Raw genomic sequence first — 23,856 nt, forward strand, 5'->3', positions numbered from 1 at the left:
ATTGATTTTGAACCAATGGAGCATTTTGTTCAACAGTAGAGGAGCACTGGGTCCCAGCTGGAATAAAAAAGTAGCAGGTTTTCATGTGAACCATTGTGTGAACCACTGGGGGCGTGGTATATGTGCCGGATGGAACAACATAGAAGTGTGGGAATTCAGTGGGAAAAAGTATATCTGTAATAACGGCCACGCCCTTAATTATGTATAATTAAAGATAGAGTAGGAGATCCTGGAAAAACAGTTCAAGCAAGCTACATTTTGAAAATACGCAATTCAAAAGTCCAAACCCCTTTCTTTAGACTTCCCTCCGAAACCACACCTCCAGAGTACTGGAACATGCAATGCTTGTTCCTGAGGGTTCATGAGCGCGACACAGCATCAATTCGCCCCTCCCCCCTGGTCTGCAGATCTGTGCGTACCTCTGAATTCCCATCTGCAGCTGCACCTGTTCGTCTGTATATTAGATTAGAAGTTGGAGGGTGGTGGGGGCGCTAGCGAGCAGGCAAATTGTACTTTTCACTTTTGATACGTGTTATAACTAATCTCGGGTTGGTAAGAGCAGCTGATTGCAGTAAGACTGATGTCAGGCTAGCAGCCCACTAAAGTTTGCTTTGAACGCCTTAATCTGTACATTACACTATTATGTTTGTGGGCAGAACAGGCTAACGTTACATTCCTTAGTGATTTATGTTAGTGACGAAACAGTTCGCTGGCAAACTTTACATCCTAATATAGCTAATATAACTAGCCAAACACTGGTTGTGTCGCCTGTACAAGTGCTCCAAACCTCGGAGAACACACAGCTCCAAACCTCGGAGAACACACGATTCATGCCCGAAGAGGGGTACGCGCAGAGGGGGGAGGGACAAATGGCAATTGAGTTTGATAGACAAATCACCCTTCAATCATTTCAATGGGCCGGTTAAAATGATTGAACGGTGTTTTTTCAGTCCTGTCCATTCCACAGGTGACAAAAATGTTTTGTTTTTGTGTTAGAGCATTTAATTAATTGGTTGTAATCGGGGTGTGAAGGGGATTTTTAGTAATATAGTAAAAAATGCTCCAGGAAAATATCTCCTACCCCACCTTTAACCCTTGATACCAAGGTTATTATCATTAATGAAAACTAACGAAATGACGAAAACTAGAATAAAAAAAACATTTTTGTTAATTGAAATAAATAAAAACGATAATTAAAAGAAAAAAACAATGACTAACTGAAACTGTATTGGGTGCTTACAAAACTAACTAAAACATATAAAACTTATGGATAAAATTCCCTTCGTTTTCATATTTGTAAATGTCGGATTGATATGATATTGATACGTCTCTGTAACATCGCATGGCAGTCGGGGACAGTACCTCTGGATTGGCAGACCGGGGTGGTGGTCCCTCTTTTTAAGAAGGGGGACCGGAGGATGTGCTCCAACTATAGGGGGATCACACTCCTCAGCCTCCCGGGGAAAGTCTATTCCAGGGTACTGGAGAGGAGGATCCGACCGATAGTCGAACCTCGGATCCAGGAGGAACAATGCGGTTTTCGTCCCGGTCGTGGAACACTGGACCAGCTCTATACTCTCCATCGGGTGCTCGAGGGTTCATGGAAGTTCGCCCAACCAGTCCACATGTGTTTTGTGGATCTGGAGAAGGCTTTCGACCGTGTCCCTCGTGGTATCCTGTGGGGGGTGCTTCGGGAGTATGGGGTCCGGGGCCCTTTGCTAAGGGCAGTTCGGTCCTTGTATGACCGTAGCAGGAGCCTGGTTCGCATTGCCGGCAGTAAGTCAGACCTGTTCCAGGTGCACGTTGGACTCCAGCAGGGCTGCCCTTTGTCACCGGTTCTGTTCATAATTTTTATGGACAGAATTTCTAGGCGCAGCCAGGGGCCGGAGGGGGTCTGGTTTGGGGACCACAGGATTTCGTCTCTGCTTTTTGCAGATGACGTTGTCCTGTTGGCTTCATCGAACCTGGACCTTCAGCATGCACTGGGGCGGTTTGCAGCCGAGTGTGAAGCGAGCGGGATGAGGATCAGCACCTCCAAATCCGAGGCCATGGTTCTCGACCGGAAAAAGGTGGTTTGCCCTCTCCGGGTCGGTGGAGAGTCTTTGCCCCAAGTGGAGGAGTTTAAGTATCTTGGGGTCTTGTTCACGAGTGAGGGAAGGATGGAGCGTGAGATTGACAGACAGACAGACAGGTGCAGCGTCTGCAGTGATGCAGTCACTGTATCGGTCGGTTGTGGTGAAGAAGGAGCTGAGCCGAGAGGCGAAGCTCTCGATTTACCGGTCAATCTACGTTCCTACCCTCACCTATGGTCATGAGCTTTGGGTCATGACCGAAAGGACAAGATCCCGGATACAAGCAGTCGAAATGAGTTTCCTCCGTCGGGTGGCTGGGCGCACCCTTAGGGATAGGGTGAGGAGCTCAGTCACCAGGGAGGAGCTCGGAGTAGAGCCGCTGCTCCTCCGCGTCGAGAGGGGCCAGCTGAGGTGGCTCGGGCATCTGTTTCGGATGCCTCCTGGACGCCTCCCTGGGGAGGTGTTCCGGGCATGTCCCACCAGGAGGAGACCTCGGGGAAGACCCAGGACACGTTGGAGAGACTATGTCTCTCGGCTGGCCTGGGAACGCCTCGGGGTCCCCCCGGAAGAGCTGGAGGAGGTGTCTGGGGAGAGGGAAGTCTGGGCATCCCTGCTTAGACTGTTACCCCCGGCCCCGGATAAGCGGAAGAAAATGGATGGATGGATGGATGGATTGATATGAAAGTGATTTATTTCGCTCTAGCAATTTTAGCTGGTGGCACCATACAGAACCTCACGGTCCGTCACTTCTTGTCACTTTAGAGTCGACTTCTCATCCCCACTCTACCTGGAAACATGGAGACTAAAGTTGGGAGAAAGCAGCAGAGTCCTGTATGGGATTTATTTCAATATGACAACGAAGAAGATAAAATATGCAACAAAACTAAAATTAATACTAAAACTATGCATTTAGAAAAAAAAAAAGAAAACTAATAAAAGCTAGCAAATCTGCTCTAAAAACAAATTAAATCTAACTGAATTAGAGAAAAAAAAAAGTCAAAACTAAATAAAACTAAACTAGAATGAAAAATCCCAAACTATTATAACCTTGCTTGATAAAAGTGATAAAAAATAGGACCAATGTCCCTGTATGTCACCAGCATGTTCTGTCAATAATCAGTAACAAGTTGCATTTGTGAGGTTGTAAGGTTCTGTCTCTATGTTGGAGTCCTGTGGTCTGGATGCAGGAGATCAGTCTCCCGACAGAAGTGGGTGGTACTTTAACCGGAGGAGAACTCAACTCATTAAAGTCTTTATATGACTTCCTATCAGTGCTCAATATATAATATTATATCTGTAATCATTTCAATGTGTGTAAATAAAGGCAAGTTTTAAATATCAAAATATTCATCAAAAATCTAATTATCTCAAAACTGTGAACAGACTTCGTAAACATTGCCCCAAGGAAGCTACGTGAAAAATTTTGAAATGAATCTGACCAGTAGCTTTGTCAGAGGAAATTGCTTTCTGAAGAAATTGCAAATGAAGACAGTGATGATGAAGACGACGCCTTCATAATAGCTCATGTCCTATCACCCAGTGAGATAAATATCATCTCTGTTCAGCTGTCATAAACAAAGACCAAAACCAGGCTGTAAAGGCTGTTTATTTCTGCTGTACAGTTGTACATTTTAACATGGAAGTGACTGTGGAAGTGTCCATTCAAGGACCTGCAGGGTTTTCCACTTCCATGTCGACTGCATTGATAGTTTTAACAGTTGAGTTCGTAGCTCAAAGACAAGTAACATGTAGATCCATGGATTCAAACTTCAACCTGGATGTTCAGTCTGTGGATGTGACCACTGTCCACAGCCACTGACACACACACACACACAAAAAAAAAACAAAAAACTATACATTCATATACAAATAAACATACAGAGGGAAATTCATTATACCTGAGCTCAATAAAAAGGAAGAAAAAGAAAACCAAATAAAAATAAAACTAGAAAAGCACTAGCAGACCTCTGCCAAGGCAGATCAGTGCCCCCACCCACCCCTACCCCGATCACCACCAAAATTTAATCATTTGTTCCTTGTGCAAGTATCAACATTTCCTGAAATTTTCATCCAAATCCATCCTTAACTTTTTGAGTTATCTTGCACATGGACAGACAGAAAGACAAACCAACGGCGGTAAAAACATAACCTCCTGGTCGGAGGTAATAAAGCAACTTATAACCAGTCATTAGACTTAGGTGATGTAGACACTGACAGATGTGGGGATGAAATATCTTCTGTAACTTTCCTTCATCTAAAGGAGGCGTCATCCACTGCTACTAGACCTGGTTTATTAGAACTGGATGAAAATGATGATCAGGATTTTCCACCTCACTCACAGTGCATCTCTCCACCACAGTCCCCAGTGAGTCCAGCTTTTCTCCAGAACAGAACCAACTTTTGTTACAGTTTGTTAAATCCTTTTGCATCCTGTAGTCTGATGCTGCCTCCCCAGCAGATGACGGCATAGAACAGAGCATTGGCTGAAACTAAACAACATCATCGTTCTATCATCTTAGATATTGAAGGACCTGAGCATCTTCAGGATAAATAACCCAGTCTGTGTTCAGGGACCAGTCCATAATGTTGTCAAGATGCACACAAACATATTTGGATTTTAGCTCTGGTGGGTTTAGAGGCAGGAAGTTTACACAATGAGAATTTTTGAGCACTGCACATGTTTTCATCTTGAAAACTAACCACTACAAAACAGCAGAACATTGTATCCCACTAACACACTCTAACACACAGATGTCAAACATAAGGCCCACGGGCCAAAACTGGCCCCCCAAAGGGTCCAACCCGGCCTGTAGGAGGAATTTGTGAAATGCAAAAATGACACTGAAGATATTAACAGTCAAGGGTGTCAAACTCATTTTAGATCAGGGGTCACATACAGACCAATATTATCTCAAGTGGGTAAGACCAGTAAAAAAGTATCATATTAGCATTTAAATAATGGTGACTTTTTCGTTGTTTTATTTTTATTTTTTTTAAATAAAATTACATGAAAATGTTTACATTTACAAACTATTCTTTCACAAAAAAATGTGAATAACCTGACGAAATATGAACAACCTGAAATGTCTTCAGAAAAATTAGTGCAATTTTAACAATATGATGCTTCAGTTTATCATTTATACATGTACATTACAACTGACAGATCACAGTGGATCTACAGTACAAAAGTACAAAACATTTAGTAACAGATGTAATATTGTTAGAATTGCACTTATTTTTCTGAAGACCTTTTGACTTTTTTGTATTTATTAAACTTCTCCATATTTTTTGAGATAGTTTATAACTGCAAATATCTTCATGTATTAAAAATTTTTTACACTAAAACAAAGAGAACAAGTGGTGCCAGACACAACAAACCCCGCCCCTCGCACGTATTGTAGCTTATTTTGGCATTGATCCAGCTGATGTCATCATGTCTGTGCATGTGCTGATGTCAGCATATCAATTGCCTCTATATATGTGACGAGTTGGAAGTAAATTGAAACAAAATTGATGTTTTTATAGACATTTGAAATTTCACCTGTTATAAGTAAATGGAAGAAATTTTTTATTTTTTTTAAATTCATTAAAAATTTCAACTTTGACCTACTTTTCCCAAAATGTAATGACATCTATTCTGGGTCACTGGCAATCTATATACCAAATCTCGGATGAATTCAACCAATAGTTTTGCTGCTAAAGTGTTAACAAACAAAGAAACAAACAAACTGAACCAAAAACGACACCCCTTGCCTCCCCGTCAAGGTAAAACTGTGGAGTTGTCACTATGGTTATTATGATCGTATTTTACTGGTCTGACCCATATTATGGTCTGTATGTGGAACCTGAACTAAAGGGATTTTGACATCATTGATTGTTAATATCACAGTGTAATTTGTGCATTTTACAAACTCATCCCACGGGCCAGATGGAGACCTTTGGTGGGCTGGTTTTGGCCCATGGGCCGTATGTTAGACACCTGAGTTCCAGGGGATTTGACATACAAAAAACTGTACTTGTACTCATATGAAAGTGTTCTTTCATGTGAAATACTACATGTAATGTATCACTGCTAAGCTTAAAATAGTATCTGAGTAGAATCAAACACATTTCTCAGGTGCTGAAACGTAAAGGTGTGAGGTTTATTCAGATAAGCAGATGAACCCACACACCAGACTGATATTTACAAATCAAAGTGACAACCAACCAGATCAGAAAACCTTGAACTGACTTCACTGAGCCTGTTTACATGTACACCAATACTCTGATCAATATCTGATTTCTGGAGTTATCAGATTATTATGTAAACAGGATAATCTGATCTGTTTTATCAGATATCAGCAGTAATCTGATTACGAAAAATCTGATTAACACACCTGGATTTCTCCCCAATACTCCGATGTCTTCCTGCATGTATACAGGTCAGTCTGGTTTATGTTGTTCTTTTATGATTGTGCATGTATAAAAACAATTAAAATTGTAGAAAACAAAAGTTACTAAATCAAATATGAGCAGAAGACAAAAACAGGAAGTCTGATTCTACTATCACTACATATGTATGCACTCTGAAAGAAATCTGATAATGGACTGGAGCGTCTAAAACAGGGTTTTTCAATTATCGCATTTGGGTCCTATCAGTCCGTAACACATGGACACATTTGGTGTTCAACAGTCTCTGTCATGTAAGCAGAGAAACTTATATGAATGTATTATACATATTGGAGTAGGTATTTATAGGCACTTTAACATTATGTATAAAAAAATTGGGGGAGATAAAATTTTAAGGTGAAACATGTCAAATTACTGCTCAGTAACACGTGGACTTGACACGGATGTTAATTTTTTAAGCTTTACGCAAACATTCAAAACATGCGGTTCTCAACAGAAATTGATATCAAATAGGACAAAACCTTTTAGATATTATGTTCAACTATGCTGAATATAAATTTTGGAGTAAAATATTGAAAAGTCTCTGTTTTATTAACATGAGAATGTGGTAACATGTGGACAGGTTGCCACAGTAACATGTGGACAACTCTTTACCATTGTATGCATCACCCAGAATGTATCAAAAGATCATTACTTTCTGAAAGTTTCACTGAAATATCTGAATTATAATGAACTTGAAAATTAAAAATGGGTATTTTTGTGGTAACATGTGGACAGGGCCTTTTAAGCAACTTACAAATGTTCAAAGTCATAAATATTCATAATAGTCACAAAATAATTAAAATCTAGTACTTGAAACTTTACAGTCATCTATATAATCAATAGACTGAATAAATTATCACAGTTTTTAGATTTAATTTTAGCGTCAAATTTGAGCTATGGCTATGGTGTAAAAAGTACAATTGATAAAATCGGTTGTAACTTTTTTTCTACGGGTGGTATTTTAAAAAGGATAACAGTTTCATAAAATAGAGATCTTTAGCTAAAAAATTAGCCCTCTTGATATATGATGTGTGCAAATGTACTTTTTCTTGTTGATGTTCACTTTCGCTTGACTGGACCCATTTGTGAATTACATGTAGATGTATCAGATCTGATTATTCCAAGTATCTGATTACTCCCAGGTATCAGACTTTTATGGTCATGTAATCAGGCTCACAGTGCCATGGCCCCCCCCTCAGATGTCATTTATTTCATCCAGGTTGGAGTACAGAGACACAGCCTCACCTTGCTCCTCTTCTACCACCACACACAGTTTGTTTTCCTCGTCCTCCCCTGACTTCACCTCCTCCATTTCCGCTGCCTCTCCGTCGTTGTCCTGTGTGTCTTCTGTGGTTTCTCTTTTAATTTCTGCGTACTCCGTCTCGGTGCTGGCCTGGGTCTCTTCTGCCCCTGCTGGTCTCTGCCTCGTCAGCACAGAGAAGTCGAGGTCAGAGTACTCCACTTGTTTTGCTTCCACGTCACCGCCAGGCGCTGATGTCCCAGAAGCCTCCACTCCCTGTCCTTCAGTAACCTCTGGTTCATGAGCTGGATTGTCTTCAATTTGTTGTTCAGCATTTTTCTGTAATGTACAATAGATGAGTGACCAGTTATCACCAGTTATTATTTTATCCTCTACATTTATGTTTTTTCAGTGAAAATCAGACATTTTCCTATATTTAATGCATCAAGACCCAAAAAACCACTGGCAACCAAAATCACCTACCAATATAAAATGTTTAATAACTTCTGATCCATTAATCCTATCTATCCATTGGTGTAAAATACAGTTTGTCATCTTTTCATGGTCATCAGATATGATCCATTTGGACGTTCAGAGGCTCCGTAGTGAACATGGAAACACCGTCATCTTCTACAAGTTGGATCAATGACAGTGGATGGACACACTGAGTTTATGTTCAGTTAATGATAAATTTTGTTGAAAAAGACATGTTTTCTTCATTGTTCTCTGTTTCTGATATTATGACAATTAATTTTGATCTGTGCTTTTATGAACATCTACATGATCAGTAAATTAAATATGGGAAAATACCTGACTTTTACTGAAGAAACACAAAAGACAGAGGATAATATTCTAATAAATGGTTGTTACGGCTACTCTTGCATTCAAAAAGAAAAAAGGGTAAAAAATAAAAATGGCAGAGTAGTCTGAGGAGAAGGTCTATGACTCACTAAATTCCTTAATAAGCACTCGCGGAGATATTTCTATATTCAAAATGATCAAAATGTATTTTCCACCAACAAAAATATTCTCCGTGGTTGACTTCAACTTCACAATAATCAAATAAAATACTTCTTAAGCAGATATAGCATATTTAGTGTATATTTAGCGGTAGATAAACTGTCTCACTCCTCACTCCTTCAACATGACAGTCAGACCAAGGGGAGAACCAGCTGTCCTCTCTCCCTAATCACAGGAAGAGGACGGTCCGACCAGGAGGAGGGTGTGAGCAGCTGAAAACAATATGAAATCAATCATAATTCATTAATCAATATGACCATAGGCCTTATTTTGATTTACCATTATCCAAAAAAATTATAAATTATACAAATGGCTCCTACAATGGTGATAAATCACTTAAAAAATGTTAAATAAAGAGAAAAATTCCTTTGGGAATTGACACAAAAGAAGCACAAGGTCTTGATGGGCTTATTTACTGATCATGTAGACATTTATAAAATCTCAGAGTAAAGTTGAGGAATATTGTATTAGAAAACAGAGAAAATTCAAGAAAAAGTGACTTTTTCAGCAAAGATATCAATAACTGAGTGTAAAAGCAATCCATTGTCATAGATCCAACTCCATGGGTTTTACTGGTGAATCAATGTTCTAGAAGATGATAGTGTTTCCACGGTAACTATGAGCCGCTTAGCCTTCAAAATGGTTCATATCTGATGACCATGAAAAGATGGCAAACTGTATTTTACACCAGTTATTTACATGTGCTAATAAAATTAGTGGATCAACAGGTATTGAGCTGTTTAGATCAGTAGATGGATTTGACTGTCAGCAGTTGTTTGGGTCTTTAGGGGTTAAATAAAGTCTAAGAATGTGTTCTAAGCATTTTAAAATACATAAATAGCATACTTGGGGTTCTTCCAATCCCTAGTTATTTAGTTTTTCAAAATTTCGTTAAAGTTTTTTTTGGTTTGAGTCAATGATGTCGTGACTAATCAACTTAAACTGGCTTCATTCCTCAACTATAAAAAGTAATTAAAAAGCCAATTTATTCTACATACATAGGACACAAACACACGTACAAAAATGGACTCAAGGCAAAAGCGTATTAAGGGTTATTGAATCAAAACATAGAGAACTGGAGAAATAGTGACTTTTCTCAACAAAATGTATCATTAAACGAGTGTCTCCATCCACTGTCATTGACCCAACTCCATGGATTTTACTGGTGAATCAATGTTGTAGAAGATGACTGTGTTTCCACGGTAACTACAGAGCCTCTGAACGTCCAAATGGGTCATATCTGATGACCATGAAAAGATGACAAACTGCATTTCACACCAATTTGGTTGCCAGTGGCTGTTTGGGTGTTTATGGGTTAATAAATATTTAATATTTAATGAAAATAATTTTAGCACATCTATATATTTTTATAAATATTCAAAAATATTGAGTGACAGCTAATGTTAATATACATACCAGTGGAACTGTCTGGGCTGTCACCATCTCCAGCGTCTCGTACAGATTTGCAGATGTCTTTGTTTTTTTCCTAGGGGTGAGTTTATTAAACAACAGTTCTTACTAAGAAACACACAGTTAAACCCACTCTGGATTATTATTATTATTACTTTTTTAAAGACAGCACCTGTGATAAGCAACATTTATCTAAGCATGCAATCATGATCACTAACCACCGGCTGCAAACAGTTCAGAATTGGAGAATTTAACTTAAAGACTACATTTAACTTAACCCTTTCATGCATGAATTATGAGAATCTTCGTCAATATTTTTTTTTCTTGAGTGAGGTTTTTCCTCTTTAGGCATGAAAATAAACAATACAATTGAATTTTTTTTTATGACCCTATTATTCATGAAGTTACAAAAATGTCCACTCAGCTGGACACTATGCATTTATTTTTGAAACCCATCATCAGAGAGTGATATACTGTGTGAAAACTATGAAATAAGAACTTTTATTCATTTATTTATTTTAATTATTTTAAATTATACATTTACATAAATATGTGCTAAGACATAAAGAACTACAGGGACACATTACAAAAAAAACCAAAAACAAAAAAAAACCCAAACACAAATCATACAGCAAACCTACAAACCTATTAAACACAAAAAAGAGTTAAAAACAAACTAAAAACCCACAACAACAACAACAACAACAAAACAACAACAAGATAAATACAAAATTATCAACTCCTCTTTACAATGCTCATTATAAGAACATTTTTAAGGCCGCTAATGGCATTTTCTCACATTTATAACATACTCTAATACTAGTTCTTACTCCATTTATGGAGATAATAAGAAAAAAAAAAAACCTTTTTGTTGAAGAAAACTGCTAATTACAGTGTAATAGCAATTAGCAATTGATTTACACTAAAACATGTTATTGCAGATCAGGTTTATCACGAACAGCAAAGTTACAGTAATGATTTGAACTGCAGTGTATGGGATGGTGCATTAGCGTCCACTGTGTTGGCTGATATGGAACTAAAACAACCAAACAGCTGGAGAATAGCTGTCCACTGTAGTGACCAGTATGCATGAAAGGGTCAAATAAATAAATGAATAAATACAGTATGTTCAGTGTAGGACTATGAGTGTTTAAAGCAGGTTTACTTCTACAGTCTACTCTCTTTAAACCGCCCGCCATTATACCGCTATTTCCGCCTATCGCCATCCGCCAGCCCAGTTCCATGCACAAACAACACTTATACCATTGATTTCCTGACCGTTATACCGCCAGCGTGATTGCCATCGAGTACACATAAATTTTAACAATGCACTGAAACAAACGCGCCAGACGCTGATCGCGACAAGCTACGAGTAGGTCTACGGAACGGCCACCGTTCATTTATCGCAGAACACTCAGTAGGTCAGGATGTCGGGAAGAGGACGTGGGATTAAGCCAAAGCCTCAAGATGATGGGGTGTCATTTCCCGACACGGTATAATAATGCTTAAAATGTTTCCCCACTTTAAATGATCCCTTACAACATAACAGAATCAAGATTTATTTAGAAACGCAATTAGAACGGGTTAACGGAGGCAGCATAGACATCATATAGTAAAGACATGCACATTATGGACGCAACCCGTTGTAACGCCATTTTCGCTATACCGCCAATTTGGCCGTGAACGGAAGTTGGCGGTATAACAAGAGTAGACTGTACTTCTGATTTGTACCATAATAACACATGGACATAATGATGATACAAATGGAGACATGCTGCCATCTGCTGGTAGAAAAATGGCACAGATGGATTTCATATTCACCCCAAATCCTCTATGTATGAAAAAAATGGACAAAGAGGAAAACTCCATTTTATGTGTAGTTTACCCAATTATGGTTTGATTTAGTTTGATGAGTCAGTTATCTTTTTTTAAACACATTTATTTATTTATTCATTCATTCATTCATTCATTTATTTATTTATTTATTTATTTATTTACTTACTTACTTACTTACTTACTTATTTATACATACATTTATTCATTCATTCATTAGAAGTCCATAGCCTTGTTGCTATTCACTTAATAATTTCTATCCTATTATGGTCAATAATGAGTCAAGTAATTTCATACCATTTGAATTCTGCCAACATTTACACATATGATGGTTTTCAGTTAAAAGATCATTTTACAAGTTGAGGAAGTCACCTTTTGTGGTAAAGCTGTTGAAGCGTGACTGAAAATACATAAATACCAAAACTACACATCAGAACGCCATGGATGTGATTTCATTATAACTGTCTTACAATTTTCTTAAAGATGCTGAATACATCTCTGTGTCTTAAACGTGACCAGACTGTGGTGAGTTTCAACTGTTTCAATACTTTTTCACCTTCCTCTCAAAGATTGAGGTGAAATGTGCCACGGCAGTTCTGTTTGCGTTTTGGTGATGTGCATTACCTGCAACAAGTTATGCAGCCCATTTAGATGTTTAACAGAAAACTCAGTGATTCTTCACTACATCTTCACCATAAACTGTGACTTTCCTTGACTAAAAAAAATATCTTTTCAATCTTTGACAAACATTGTATGGTACAATTCAAATGGGATTTAAAAGAATCGTTTGTCTTTTAATGGTCAGTATGTCTTTTGGTGATTGGATTTTCTTTTCAGAAACAAAAGAAAAACTAGTGGTTAATTGATTTCCATTTTAAAATAGAAAAATTAAAATTGAATTTCAAGACAATTTTCCTTTTCAGTGTCAAAACAGATAAACCGAATTTTAAAAAATGGATTGATTTTTGTTTCTCTTTCTAATAACAAAAAAGAAAGTGACTACCTGACAGAAATGGAAAAACGGACCGAAAATGGCTGTTTTTATTTGTTTATTTATTTATTTCATTTTCTGACACCAGATGTTGTCATTTTCAAGGATAAAGCACTAATGCCTAGGTCAAAAATATTCTTATGAACGATGGGTTTGTATAGATCTTCTGGTTTGTACGAAATCTGGAGTTTGTTGACATTCATGGAGGGAGCATGTCTACGGTGACTTCAGTTTGTTCAGTTGGGTTAGCCTACCTAACCCTAACTCTAACCCTAACTTGGCCTGTCCTCTGTGACATTTTCAGGCCTAAACAAGTTGAATTAACTTTGAAAGGCAGGAACAGCTGCCATGGGTAAAGAAATGAAATTGACACGGTGGCCAAAGTGTTAATGCTGTAACCTGGCAATTTTGTGGAAAACAAGATGGATGCCCATTGTCCCCTCCCATGACGTTTGATTGGATTTAAATCCCTCCGCTACATCTTGTAAACCAGTTTTAACTTGGATTGTGCAATTTGCCCCTGCTCACTCATGCATGAAAACCTGGGTCTGTAAATTTGGACAAATATCCACCAATCCCCTACCTACTGAAGTCCATAAAAGAAAATTCCAAAAATTATCAAATGTGGAACTGGGGCTAATTTTTCAAGATGTATAGTTTTTTTAATACATCCTGTAGATTACTGATACCCCCAGCCACTCATACAAAACCCCTCCTGCTCACTGATACATTTTTAACTTGAAATTATAGATAACTGTAAACTAGAATAAACTAAGTAACTGTCCGTTTTATCTCACCGGCCATAAACTATTGTGAAGGCACTGTGTCCAGTGTCGTCTTCATTAGCAATTTCTTCAAACACCTTCTTCTTCAAAACTACTGGTTGGATTCATTTCATATTTTATATGTAACTTCCTTGGGATAATGTCTACAAAGTACGTTCACAGTTTAGAGAACTTTAGATTTTTGGATTTTTGATGACTTTTTTAAATAACAAAAATTTGCCTTTACTCATAATGGTCCATATTTTGATGGTTTATAAAATGTAAATAGTTACAGATATCAATATAGTTACTATTGATCACTGATAGGAAGTCATATATGGACTTTCATATGGAGTTGTCTTCTCCTCCAGTGAAAGTACCACCCACTTCTACTGGGAGATGGATCTCTTGCATCCAGACCACAGGACTCTAACATAGACACAGACCCTGACAACCTCACATATTCAACTAGTTACTGATTCTTGATAGAACATGCCGGTGAGATACAAAGACATTGGTCCTATTTTTAGTTAGCTCAGTCAAACCAAGACAAACATCATTCTGTCAAGTCTTAACTTCCAATCTTTTCAAAAACTATTCAAAAATTTGTAAAAAAAAAAAAAAAAAATGAAATTCAGTCATCACGCTGCACCTCTCCTAATGGTACAGAATATGTGTGTCAAATTTGAAAATAATCAGGTGAGCATCTTCGAGAAATCAGTTGAAAAATCAGTTGACAAAATTCTCGGATGGATGAATGGAATTCCTGGTATATCTATAATAGGTGTGATCCCTCTTGACTGATACTGAACTTCAAGTTTCTATATCCTGTAAGAAGCAAAACATCAGTTTGTCCACAGTTTAAGTGCCTGAAAGGGTTGAACCTACCTTCTGCATAGTCCTGCTAAACAGCAGATGGATGCAGAGAGGACGAGGCCAATCAGAAATGAAAAGATGACCTGTGGTTCCTGAACTGTTTTCAACAACATCTTGAATAGATCTGGAATACAGAGGGAGAAAAAAAACAACAACATTGAAAAGAAGATGTGGATGATGTCATGAAGCAGTGGTTTAATGTAATAGAATTATTCCCGTGCTGAACACTTACCCCTTTGGTTTGGTTTGGTCTCTGAGACGCTGAGGATCATTCTATCTCTTGTTTCTCCCCTCTTACTGATACACTCAACGGTGTTGTTGACATGTTTCCCACTCAGAGTGACAGTGCTGTTGATGGTGTGGTCTGATACAGTGGTGATGACCGAGTACTTGGAGTGTTTCTCCAACATCGGCCACCTGATTGTGGGCAACGGAAACCCCTCGCTGATGCACACGCAGGTCACGACCTCTGACCTCACTGACCTCTCACATGAAGAGATGTTTAAGATCTTTGGAGATACTGTAAATACACAAGCAGAATCACAACATCATGGAAAAAAAGAGAATTGATGAGGGTAGGATATTGTCTTTTGTAAAATCAGTAGTATGGTGCTCTTCCACATCAGTGACATTAACATTTGAGCTCAGGTTCATGTTCACATGTTTTGTTGCACAGATGTCATGTCCAGAATGTTGAGCTGTGATGTTCCTGATGAGGAGAAGTCAGAGTCCCAGAATTCCAATTCACGCTCTTTCTTTTTAGTCATGTTATATTTTTATTTTTATTTTTTATTTTTTTTTTAATATATTTTTTCTACTTTGTTCCAGTGGTGGCTGGTGAAATATTTTTTTGGTTGCACAGTATCCAAGTCAGTTTTCTGCTCCACTATAACCACATATCACCACTAGGGTGCACCAAAGTACACACAGCTATCAGTTTTCAATGGTAACTATATTGATATCTGTAACCATTTCCATGTTATAAGACATAAAAAATATGGCTCATTATAGGTAATGGCAAACTTGTAGCATTGCCAAAATCGAAGTGGCTATTGACACATTATTGTGGCACGAAATATAGGTTTGTCTACTACCACAGAGCCAATCAGCGCCTTTGCTATGGAATGTGTAGACTGGTAAATTGTCACATCCTGAAACGTCACGTCCCGAAAAGTATCAAGGCAATCAGATAGCAAATAGGTCAGATCTACAGACAGTGGAGACCTAGCTCATCAGGTAATGCTTAGAACTGCACTGTAAGACTGGGGTTCAGTAACCTGTCAACAGATCATGTTTTTTCTGCAGAAGTATCTCAAAACTGTGAACAAACTTCATAGACGTTGTCCCAAGGAAGCTACATATAGCCTTTGAAATGAATCTGACCCATAGTTTTGGAGAAGAAGATGTTTGAAATGTAGACACTGGTGACCTTGAGTGTGACCTTTCAAGGTCACTGAAGGTCAAAGGTCATGGACCCAAATGAAAGTCCAAATATGACTTTCTATCAGTGCTCAACAGTAACTATATTGATATCTGTAACCATTTACATATTATAAGCCATCCAAATGTGACCCATTATATGTAAAGGTACATTTTTAGTATTTCAAAAATGTATCAAAAAATTCAAAAATCAATCTCAAAACTGTGAACAAACTCTGTTGGCATTGTCCCAAGTAAGTTACATATAACATTTCAAATGAATCTGAGCAGTAGTTTTGTGAGAGAAGATGTTTGAAGAAATCATTAACAAAGTAAGTAGCTAACTGATTATTTTTGTTTATTTGACAGAATTTGGCCCCTACACCAGGATGGTAAAGCACAGTGTTACTCACAGGTCACGTTCAGCGTCACCGTCTCCTGTGTGCTCGTGTTGCCTCTGAAGTTGACCTTACAGGTGACCTCAGTGCTGTGGTGTTTGGCTGAAGGGGTAAAGGTCAAAGAGGAGTTGTGTCCATGAGTGGTGGTGATGTTTCCTGGGATGTAAGAGTCATCCTCTGCAGATCGTCTCCATGTCCAGGTGATGTTTGGATCAGATCCAGAGCAGAGACCAGGAGCGGTGCAGGTCAGTGTGGTCTGCTGTCCCTCAGTCAGAGCAGGAACCTTCACTGTGGGCTTCTGGGTCAGGACTGGTGACACTAAATATTCAAACAGCATGAGGCAGAAAAATGAGTCTGCAGTGCATATTAATGCTAATTCCATTTCTAAGCTAATGTCCAACTCATTTACCTATCAACAAAAATAGCCTGTACACTCATTTATAAATAGAAAGAGTGAAATTATCAACAAGTGGTGCCAGGCACAACAGACCCCGCCCCTCACACGCATTGTAGCTTATTTTGGTGTCGATCCAGCTGATGTCATCATGTCTATGCATGTGCTGATGTCAGCATATAAACTGCCACTATATATGTGCCAAGTTTGAAGTAAATTGAAACAAAATTGATGTTTTTATAGACATTTGAAATTTTGCCCATTATAATAAATGGGAGAAGAAGAAAGATTTGGAAATTTCATCAAATTTTGAACTTTGACCTACTTTTCCCAAACTGGAACCACATCTATTCTGGGTCACTGGCAATCTATAAAGCCAATTTGGTATGAATTCAACCAATAGTTTTGCTGCTAGCGTGTTAATAAACAAATAAACAAACAAACTGAAACAAAAACAATACACCTTGCCTCCCCTTTGGAGGGTGGGGTAATAACATGCAGCAGTAATAATAATAATAATAATAATCTTTATTTATATAGCACTTTTCATACATTAAAAACTGTAGCACAAAGTGCTTTACATATCAGTTTAAAAATCAGTACCGCCCCCCACCCACACCCACCCACTCACCCGCACACACACACACACACACACACACACACACATATACATGCAAACCCACAAGCTCACACATACTTAAGAAGACTGACTAAGCACGGGTAGACCAGAACAAAAATGTACAAGTAAAGGTAAAAGATCAATTTAGGAGGCGCTGTCTCAGGGAGCCATCCGCACCAGGAGGCAGCCGCCGACCCCGGCGACCAGGCACCAGCAACCCAGCCCCACATCCCAACTAGTGGGAGAGGGCCAACTGGGACCCCCACCCACCAGAAAGGAGCGGACCCCAGTGAGAGAAGGTGCCACAGCCCCCAGTAGCTCCCATTAGCTTAGAGCTGACTCATACATAGTGAACCTTAGTTACAGTTACAGTGGGTATGGTTCATTTTAATCTAGTGTTGTGTTATATGGTCCACTGGTCTGATCATCATCAGAAATAACTTCTTTTATTCAAAGGCTATAGTCAAGACTTAATACAACCTGTTACTGGTGACTACAGGAACAGGATTTAAGAACACATGCATATTTGACACAGTCATTTGTTTTTACACCCACACAATGATAACATGTACTATGTGTGGTTAGATCTGTGAGGTCATTAAGTAATTAGTAGTTCACTACATTTGTTACATCACATTGTTAATAATCGATAAATCCAAACATAATTATTTCCATTTGCACACACAGTAACATTTCATACCTTTAACGTTGACAGTTGCTTCTGGCTTAGATGCGATGCCGTTCAGTCTGAGCTGATAATATCCACTGTCTGACTCTGTGAGGTCGTTGATGATGAGGCTGCAGTTACTTTTGGTTAAATTAAACTCCAGCAGTGACATTCGGCCCTGAACTTTGTGGCTCTGACTGGAGTTAAATATTACATCATTACACTTTTCTTGTAATTGACATTTGTACCAGATTACACTTTTGGCCTCAAATCCACCCGCAGTAGAGAAAGAACATGGCAGAACAGCACAGAGTCCAGCCTCTGCTGTTATTTCTCCTGCAGTGATGTTAATATAGAGTCCATTTGTACCCTGTGGTTTATTCTGTGTTTCACCTGTAAAATAACAGAACATGTGTAACCTTATCAACTATAGGAAACACTTCAAATTAAACACTCTATGACTTAATTCTGAGTGATCACATGGTTTTTTACACAGCATGTGTTAATAAATGATTGATGATGATTCTGATTCTGATATTGATCATATTTTTCTAGTACATATTGTACAAATTATAATTTATTATAATTAATATTCTAACTGTGTTTTCATAGAGTATGTATATTTTAGAGTTATATGTATATATTTAGAACTTTATATTTGTAGTATTGATCATTTCTTTCCTGCTACTTTTTTAATATATTTGTACTTGAGCAATTGTAACACATAACAGTTTCCCCTTGGGATTAATAAAGTATTCTGATTCTGATTAAATGCTTCTAAAAGCATCATAAACATGTTTATCATTTGATTATATGACATTCATATGAAAAGTTTCTAGGCTGCCTAAACACCCCTTCAATCATGTCTTATGAAATATTAATAAATAACATTCTGCACTGAATGATAATTTGACAGATTAGACCTCCATGCAAAGAAAACAATATTTTGAATGCAATTTCTTATTTATTTATTTCTAGAAAGAAGTTCAATAACAAAAAAAAAAAAAAAAAAAAAAAAGAAAAACTGTTTGGTTATCTTTATCTTCTCTGAAAAACCAGGAATGAAGATCTATCTGCAGGGTCCTTGATATTTACCACTTCCCTAAAAGTCTACTTTCAGTCTGATGGCACCAGGTTTGACACATCACACCTGTAAAAGCTTTACTCTACATCACATTTGGTGATGTAAAAACTTTAAAACTTTATGCTATTATAAATCCTGTTCATAGATTTAACATCAGAGTGATATAATCTCTCTACACATCAGAAAAATGTTGAACTTAATCCAAACGTACATATGTGATGTTTGGACCACAGTTCAAATGATGGTGATTATGGTGATCAAATATTGAAAAATACTTGTTCTAGAAGTGGAGTCAGACATTAATAAAAGCTTCAGTTTCTTAAAATTGTTTACAGTAGCATTAGAATCACATTTATTGAGTTTGTTAAATGTATTGTTGTTTGTTATTCTTTTATTAAATCCACTGCACATATAAAGGATTCTATCATAGTGAACTTAATATATGATGAAATACTATGAGCTGGGGATCACAACACTACATGTACATAATAAATGAACACTACAAACATGGGAAAATGAATAAATAAGTTACATAATGCAGCTCTGATAAAGTCAAATGCTTCATATAAAGTCACTCAATACATAAATGCTGTTAAAATTATACTTTACACTTAATTTTGCACATGAATTAAATTTGTACCTTTATTTTGATAATCATTTGTTGCATGAATCCTTTTTCAATTTTCATTTTAACAGTTTCAATGTGTCATATAGTACGTTTAATATTTGTCTCCTATTTGTAATTCATGATGCATTATATCTGCAAAACACAGTAAAACGTACCTGCAGCAGCATTGTTTCCTTTCAGGGACAAGAGCAGAGCCGTCAAGATGAGAAACATCTTCATTTGGTTCTTTCAGATACAGGACTCTCCCTCCAGGACACACAATCTACTACCCTGAAGCAAAGACCTCTTAAATACCTTATGAGCTGCAAACAGACAGGAAATTCAGTTCATGAAACTGGACCAGAAACAGCGCCACAGTCGAATGCTCACATTTAAATGCAGGATGTTACACATCGTCACACATATGTAACACATCTCACAAACTGTCATGATTTTTTTTTTTTTTTTTTGTCTTTTAAAAACAGCTACAAATATCTATAACTGTTTAAATTCTTCACTTTATTTTGCACAAATTTTGTCAGAAATGGCATTTTAATAGGCATCAGAAAGAGCACCTCACATACAGTTTAATGTATAAATATGTAAATATAGTGTGTGTGGTGTTCACACTGATGTGTGCAGAGACTCTCAGCCTTATACACTCTTCCTCCTCTGTTAGTACCTCTTCCTTCTTTACAGTCCAAAAAGTTTCCAGGAAGTCTCTCAGTACTCTGGTGTTCATCATTTCTCTTTCTGCAAACTCACTCAGTTACCCCTAAATTATTTACTTAATATATGAGGTTCTTTGCTGTAAAAGTGTTGCATTGACCAGGGACAAGTTTTGATAAATACATGATGAGGTTATTTGGTCCCAACTCTGTTTTCCTGCATAATACACAGCCTTCAGAACTGTGTGCATTACTGTTGAATTTGTGCAGCAGTGACATTAGGACCATTCCATCACATTTTGATAACTGTATATTTTAGATCTCTTATGTACTTTGTTCTATTATTGTTATTTAATATTGCATTTAATTCTAATCGCCATTATATTATATTATGCATAATTAATACTTGTGTAATTCTGTCACAGATGTTAGTGCAAAATAACACACACCATTTTTCTCCTTTGGATTCCTCCTGTGCTTTAAGCATAACTCATGCACTGCAAACATGTCTGTTAATTTAACACCGACAATGTTGAAATTAACACTCACAAAGTGTCTATGTGGCCACACTGTACAGTGTCAAGATAACATTTTTGAAAATGTTTAAAGATTAACACCCAGTTTTAGTTGGTTCAACACTCTTCATCGTTAAAAAGTAACACTTGAGACACTTGAGATAGTGTCAAAAGTAACCCTTTTCTCCCAACACCAACAACAGTGTAGTGTGGATACAGCACTGGAAAGCGTTGTGTGGTGTTACTTTTTAACAATGGAGAGTGTTGAACCAACTAATACAGAATGTTAAGCTTTCAAGATTTTCAAAAGTGTTATCTTGACACTGTACAGTGTGGACACATGTAGACACTTTGTGAGTGTCTGCATTTTAACACCCACAGTCAGGGTTAAATTTAACATTAATGTTAAAAACACTCTGATTTGGCAACTTTTATTTGTCAAACATAACACAGGCAATGTTATTTTATAGCAATGTGGTGATAATACAACACCAACACCCTCTATTTAACATTGTCCCTGAAATTTTAACACTCCCATGTTTGCTGTGTACATAAAGTGCAGTATCCCTGTGCTGTGTGACTGTAGTTTAAAGGCGAAAAGTGAAGTGGTTAGAAGAGCATCAACCACCTTCTGAAATGTGTGAAGATGAAATGCAAATAGTAACACAAACAGTAAAGTTTGAGAAAAGCTTTAGGTAAAGTTCTTCAGTGCTGTTTTACTTTTTCTGACCGTTTCATGACATCGCATCCTATTTATCCTGGTAAATGACAGCTGTGTGAATCTGGACGGCTGTGAGCTGTTTTTAGCCACAGGGTGTCATTAGTAAAACACTGAATTAAATTTAATGTCTGTGTGTCAAGATGTATAGAAGAAACTAAACTATTTCTACCCATAGTCATATTTATGGTCAGATTGAAGGTCAAGGTAACTTTATTTGTACCTGTGGGTAGATTTGTTCTGCAGTAACAGGAGAGGGCTTTGGCATTATACAACGTTAAAACAAAACACAGACACACAAGACAAGACAAATACACATGGGCAAACGACAGAGGCAAGTACACACAGAGGCTCACTGACTGTTGACTCAGAGAAAAATGAATTAAAAATAAATAAAGACAGAAGGACAAAGAAAACATGAAACTGTAGACACTAGAAACAAATGTAGATTTCAGTAAAAGGTTATAAGAATTGATATGTTGAATAAATAAATAAATGAAGTGGGATGTTTCTGTGATATGTCAAATGACCAATTCAGATAAATAAATGGATGGTGATGATGATGACGATGACGATGATGATGATGATGATGATGATGATGATGATGATGATCAGACAGTTACAGTTAATGCAGGTAAATGTAGGGATGGGAGTTGAGAACTGGTTCTTGTAGAGACTTTGCAGTAGTCATTTACCACAGCTGCAGAGTTTCCATTACAACAAAAGGGGAAGTACCTCTAACATGCAGAAACATTTAACCACACAGCATCCAATTAAATTAGATGAATATAACGTCTTTGATCGTCTGCTTAGTGAAGCAGTCTGTGACTATGGAAATGGAGCGTACGGCAGGTGTCCTCTGTCGCAGCCATAACAATAAAGTCCCCCAGATTCAATCGAAAGTGTCATTATTAGCACCATTTCAGTGTATCAGCCTGCTTTCGCTATTGTTTATGAATAATCTCCATGTCCTAGAATTATATTTAGATGGTGAGGAGGCTCAAAGACTGCAGAAGGTAGATCTCACACTCCTTTAAATACACCCGTATAAGCCTTTCTGGGTTTTGTTTGAATGAAATGTAAAATGTTAGAGCATATTTGACATTAAAGAGTTAATGCAAACAAAGCCATTTGTACTATAGTTTATTCCCTAATCCAATGAGAACTGATAAGAGAATTGATAGGGAATCAAATCAATAATCGATATTGATAATGAAACCAGAATTGCTCAATTCTTATCAACTCCCATCCCTTGGTAAAAGACACCGTAAGTGAATAGCAGAGGTAACAACAACAACAATCATTATTATTATTATTATTATTATTATTATTATTATTATTATTATTATTATTATTATTATTATCGGAAGAAGAGGAAGAAAAGAAGAAGAAGAAGAAGGCAAAAGAGTAGAAGAAGTAATTGCAGTGTCATGTTCACTAACTATATGAACACAAACAACTCTGACACTAATTAACATTAAATATTTACCTTGATTCAAACCTTATTTCTCAAATGCATTTATTATTTTAATTTATTTATAATGTATTTATTAATTAAAAAATGATTGTTTGTGTCTTTGCTGTCAAGCAGATGCTTTTTGAAAAGTACATACAATAGCTATGATGCAAATTTATGACATATCCATAAATAATGGTAATTAAACAAATTCTCCATCTCAGGTATGCAGATTATTTTGTTGATGTTCCTTTTGATCAGTCCCTCCAGTCAATAATAATTATAAAAAAAAGATCCAAAAATAAGTAGACTGAACCAAGTAATGAATAACAGCATTACTGAAATAGGGCTTTGAATGTGACCCATGAATGTCAGGGATCAAAGGTCACCAGGTCACATGTGTATATTCAGAAAGAGTGTGTAGCAGCACCTCATTATAAAAACAGTGGAGAACTGAAGCAGATTTGAGACAATAGTCAATAAGGGGTTAAAGTGAGAGGATATTGAATTACAACAGCTTATTTAGTAATGCTTTAAAATAACCCCCCAAAGTTTATAAATATATACACAGCTTAGATAAAAATAATTTTTGTCATTTATCAGGTACCTTCATCAGTTTAATCACATCTGTAAAGAATCAAAGGGAATCACATAATTAAGGGCTTCTAATGGAT

At 37.2% G+C, this 23,856-nt stretch overlaps 1 protein-coding gene across 1 annotated transcript; it reads right to left on the minus strand.

The window, feature by feature from the left end:
- Positions 1-7,161: 7,161 nt before the first annotated feature.
- On the minus strand, positions 7,162-20,108 carry LOC115434853 (sialic acid-binding Ig-like lectin 9). Its single transcript, XM_030156975.1, has 7 exons — positions 20,002-20,108; positions 18,168-18,527; positions 16,470-16,772; positions 14,870-15,157; positions 14,650-14,761; positions 10,180-10,249; positions 7,162-8,082 (listed from the first exon to the last, which is right to left on the minus strand). The coding sequence occupies exons 1-7, from the start codon at positions 20,063-20,065 to the stop codon at positions 7,699-7,701; spliced, it is 1,581 nt and encodes a 526-aa protein (XP_030012835.1). The 5' UTR covers positions 20,066-20,108; the 3' UTR covers positions 7,162-7,698.
- Positions 20,109-23,856: the final 3,748 nt, after the last annotated feature.

The sequence above is a fragment of the Sphaeramia orbicularis genome, chromosome 16 (genome assembly GCF_902148855.1).
Source record: "Sphaeramia orbicularis chromosome 16, fSphaOr1.1, whole genome shotgun sequence".
Taxonomy (NCBI): domain Eukaryota; kingdom Metazoa; phylum Chordata; class Actinopteri; order Kurtiformes; family Apogonidae; genus Sphaeramia; species Sphaeramia orbicularis.

What these genes read in the sequence shown, in the direction of transcription:
- LOC115434853 (XM_030156975.1), bottom strand. Translation starts at nt 20,065, where the DNA reads ATGAAGATGTTTCTCATCTTGACGGCTCTGCTCTTGTCCCTGAAAGGA. An exon ending in AGGAAACAATGCTGCTGCAG is followed by an intron (nt 18,528 to 20,001) that starts GTACGTTTTACT and finishes GTTATTTTACAG; the next exon opens with GTGAAACACAGAATAAACCA. An exon ending in GGTGACGCTGAACGTGACCT is followed by an intron (nt 15,158 to 16,469) that starts GTGAGTAACACT and finishes GTGTATTTACAG; the next exon opens with TATCTCCAAAGATCTTAAAC.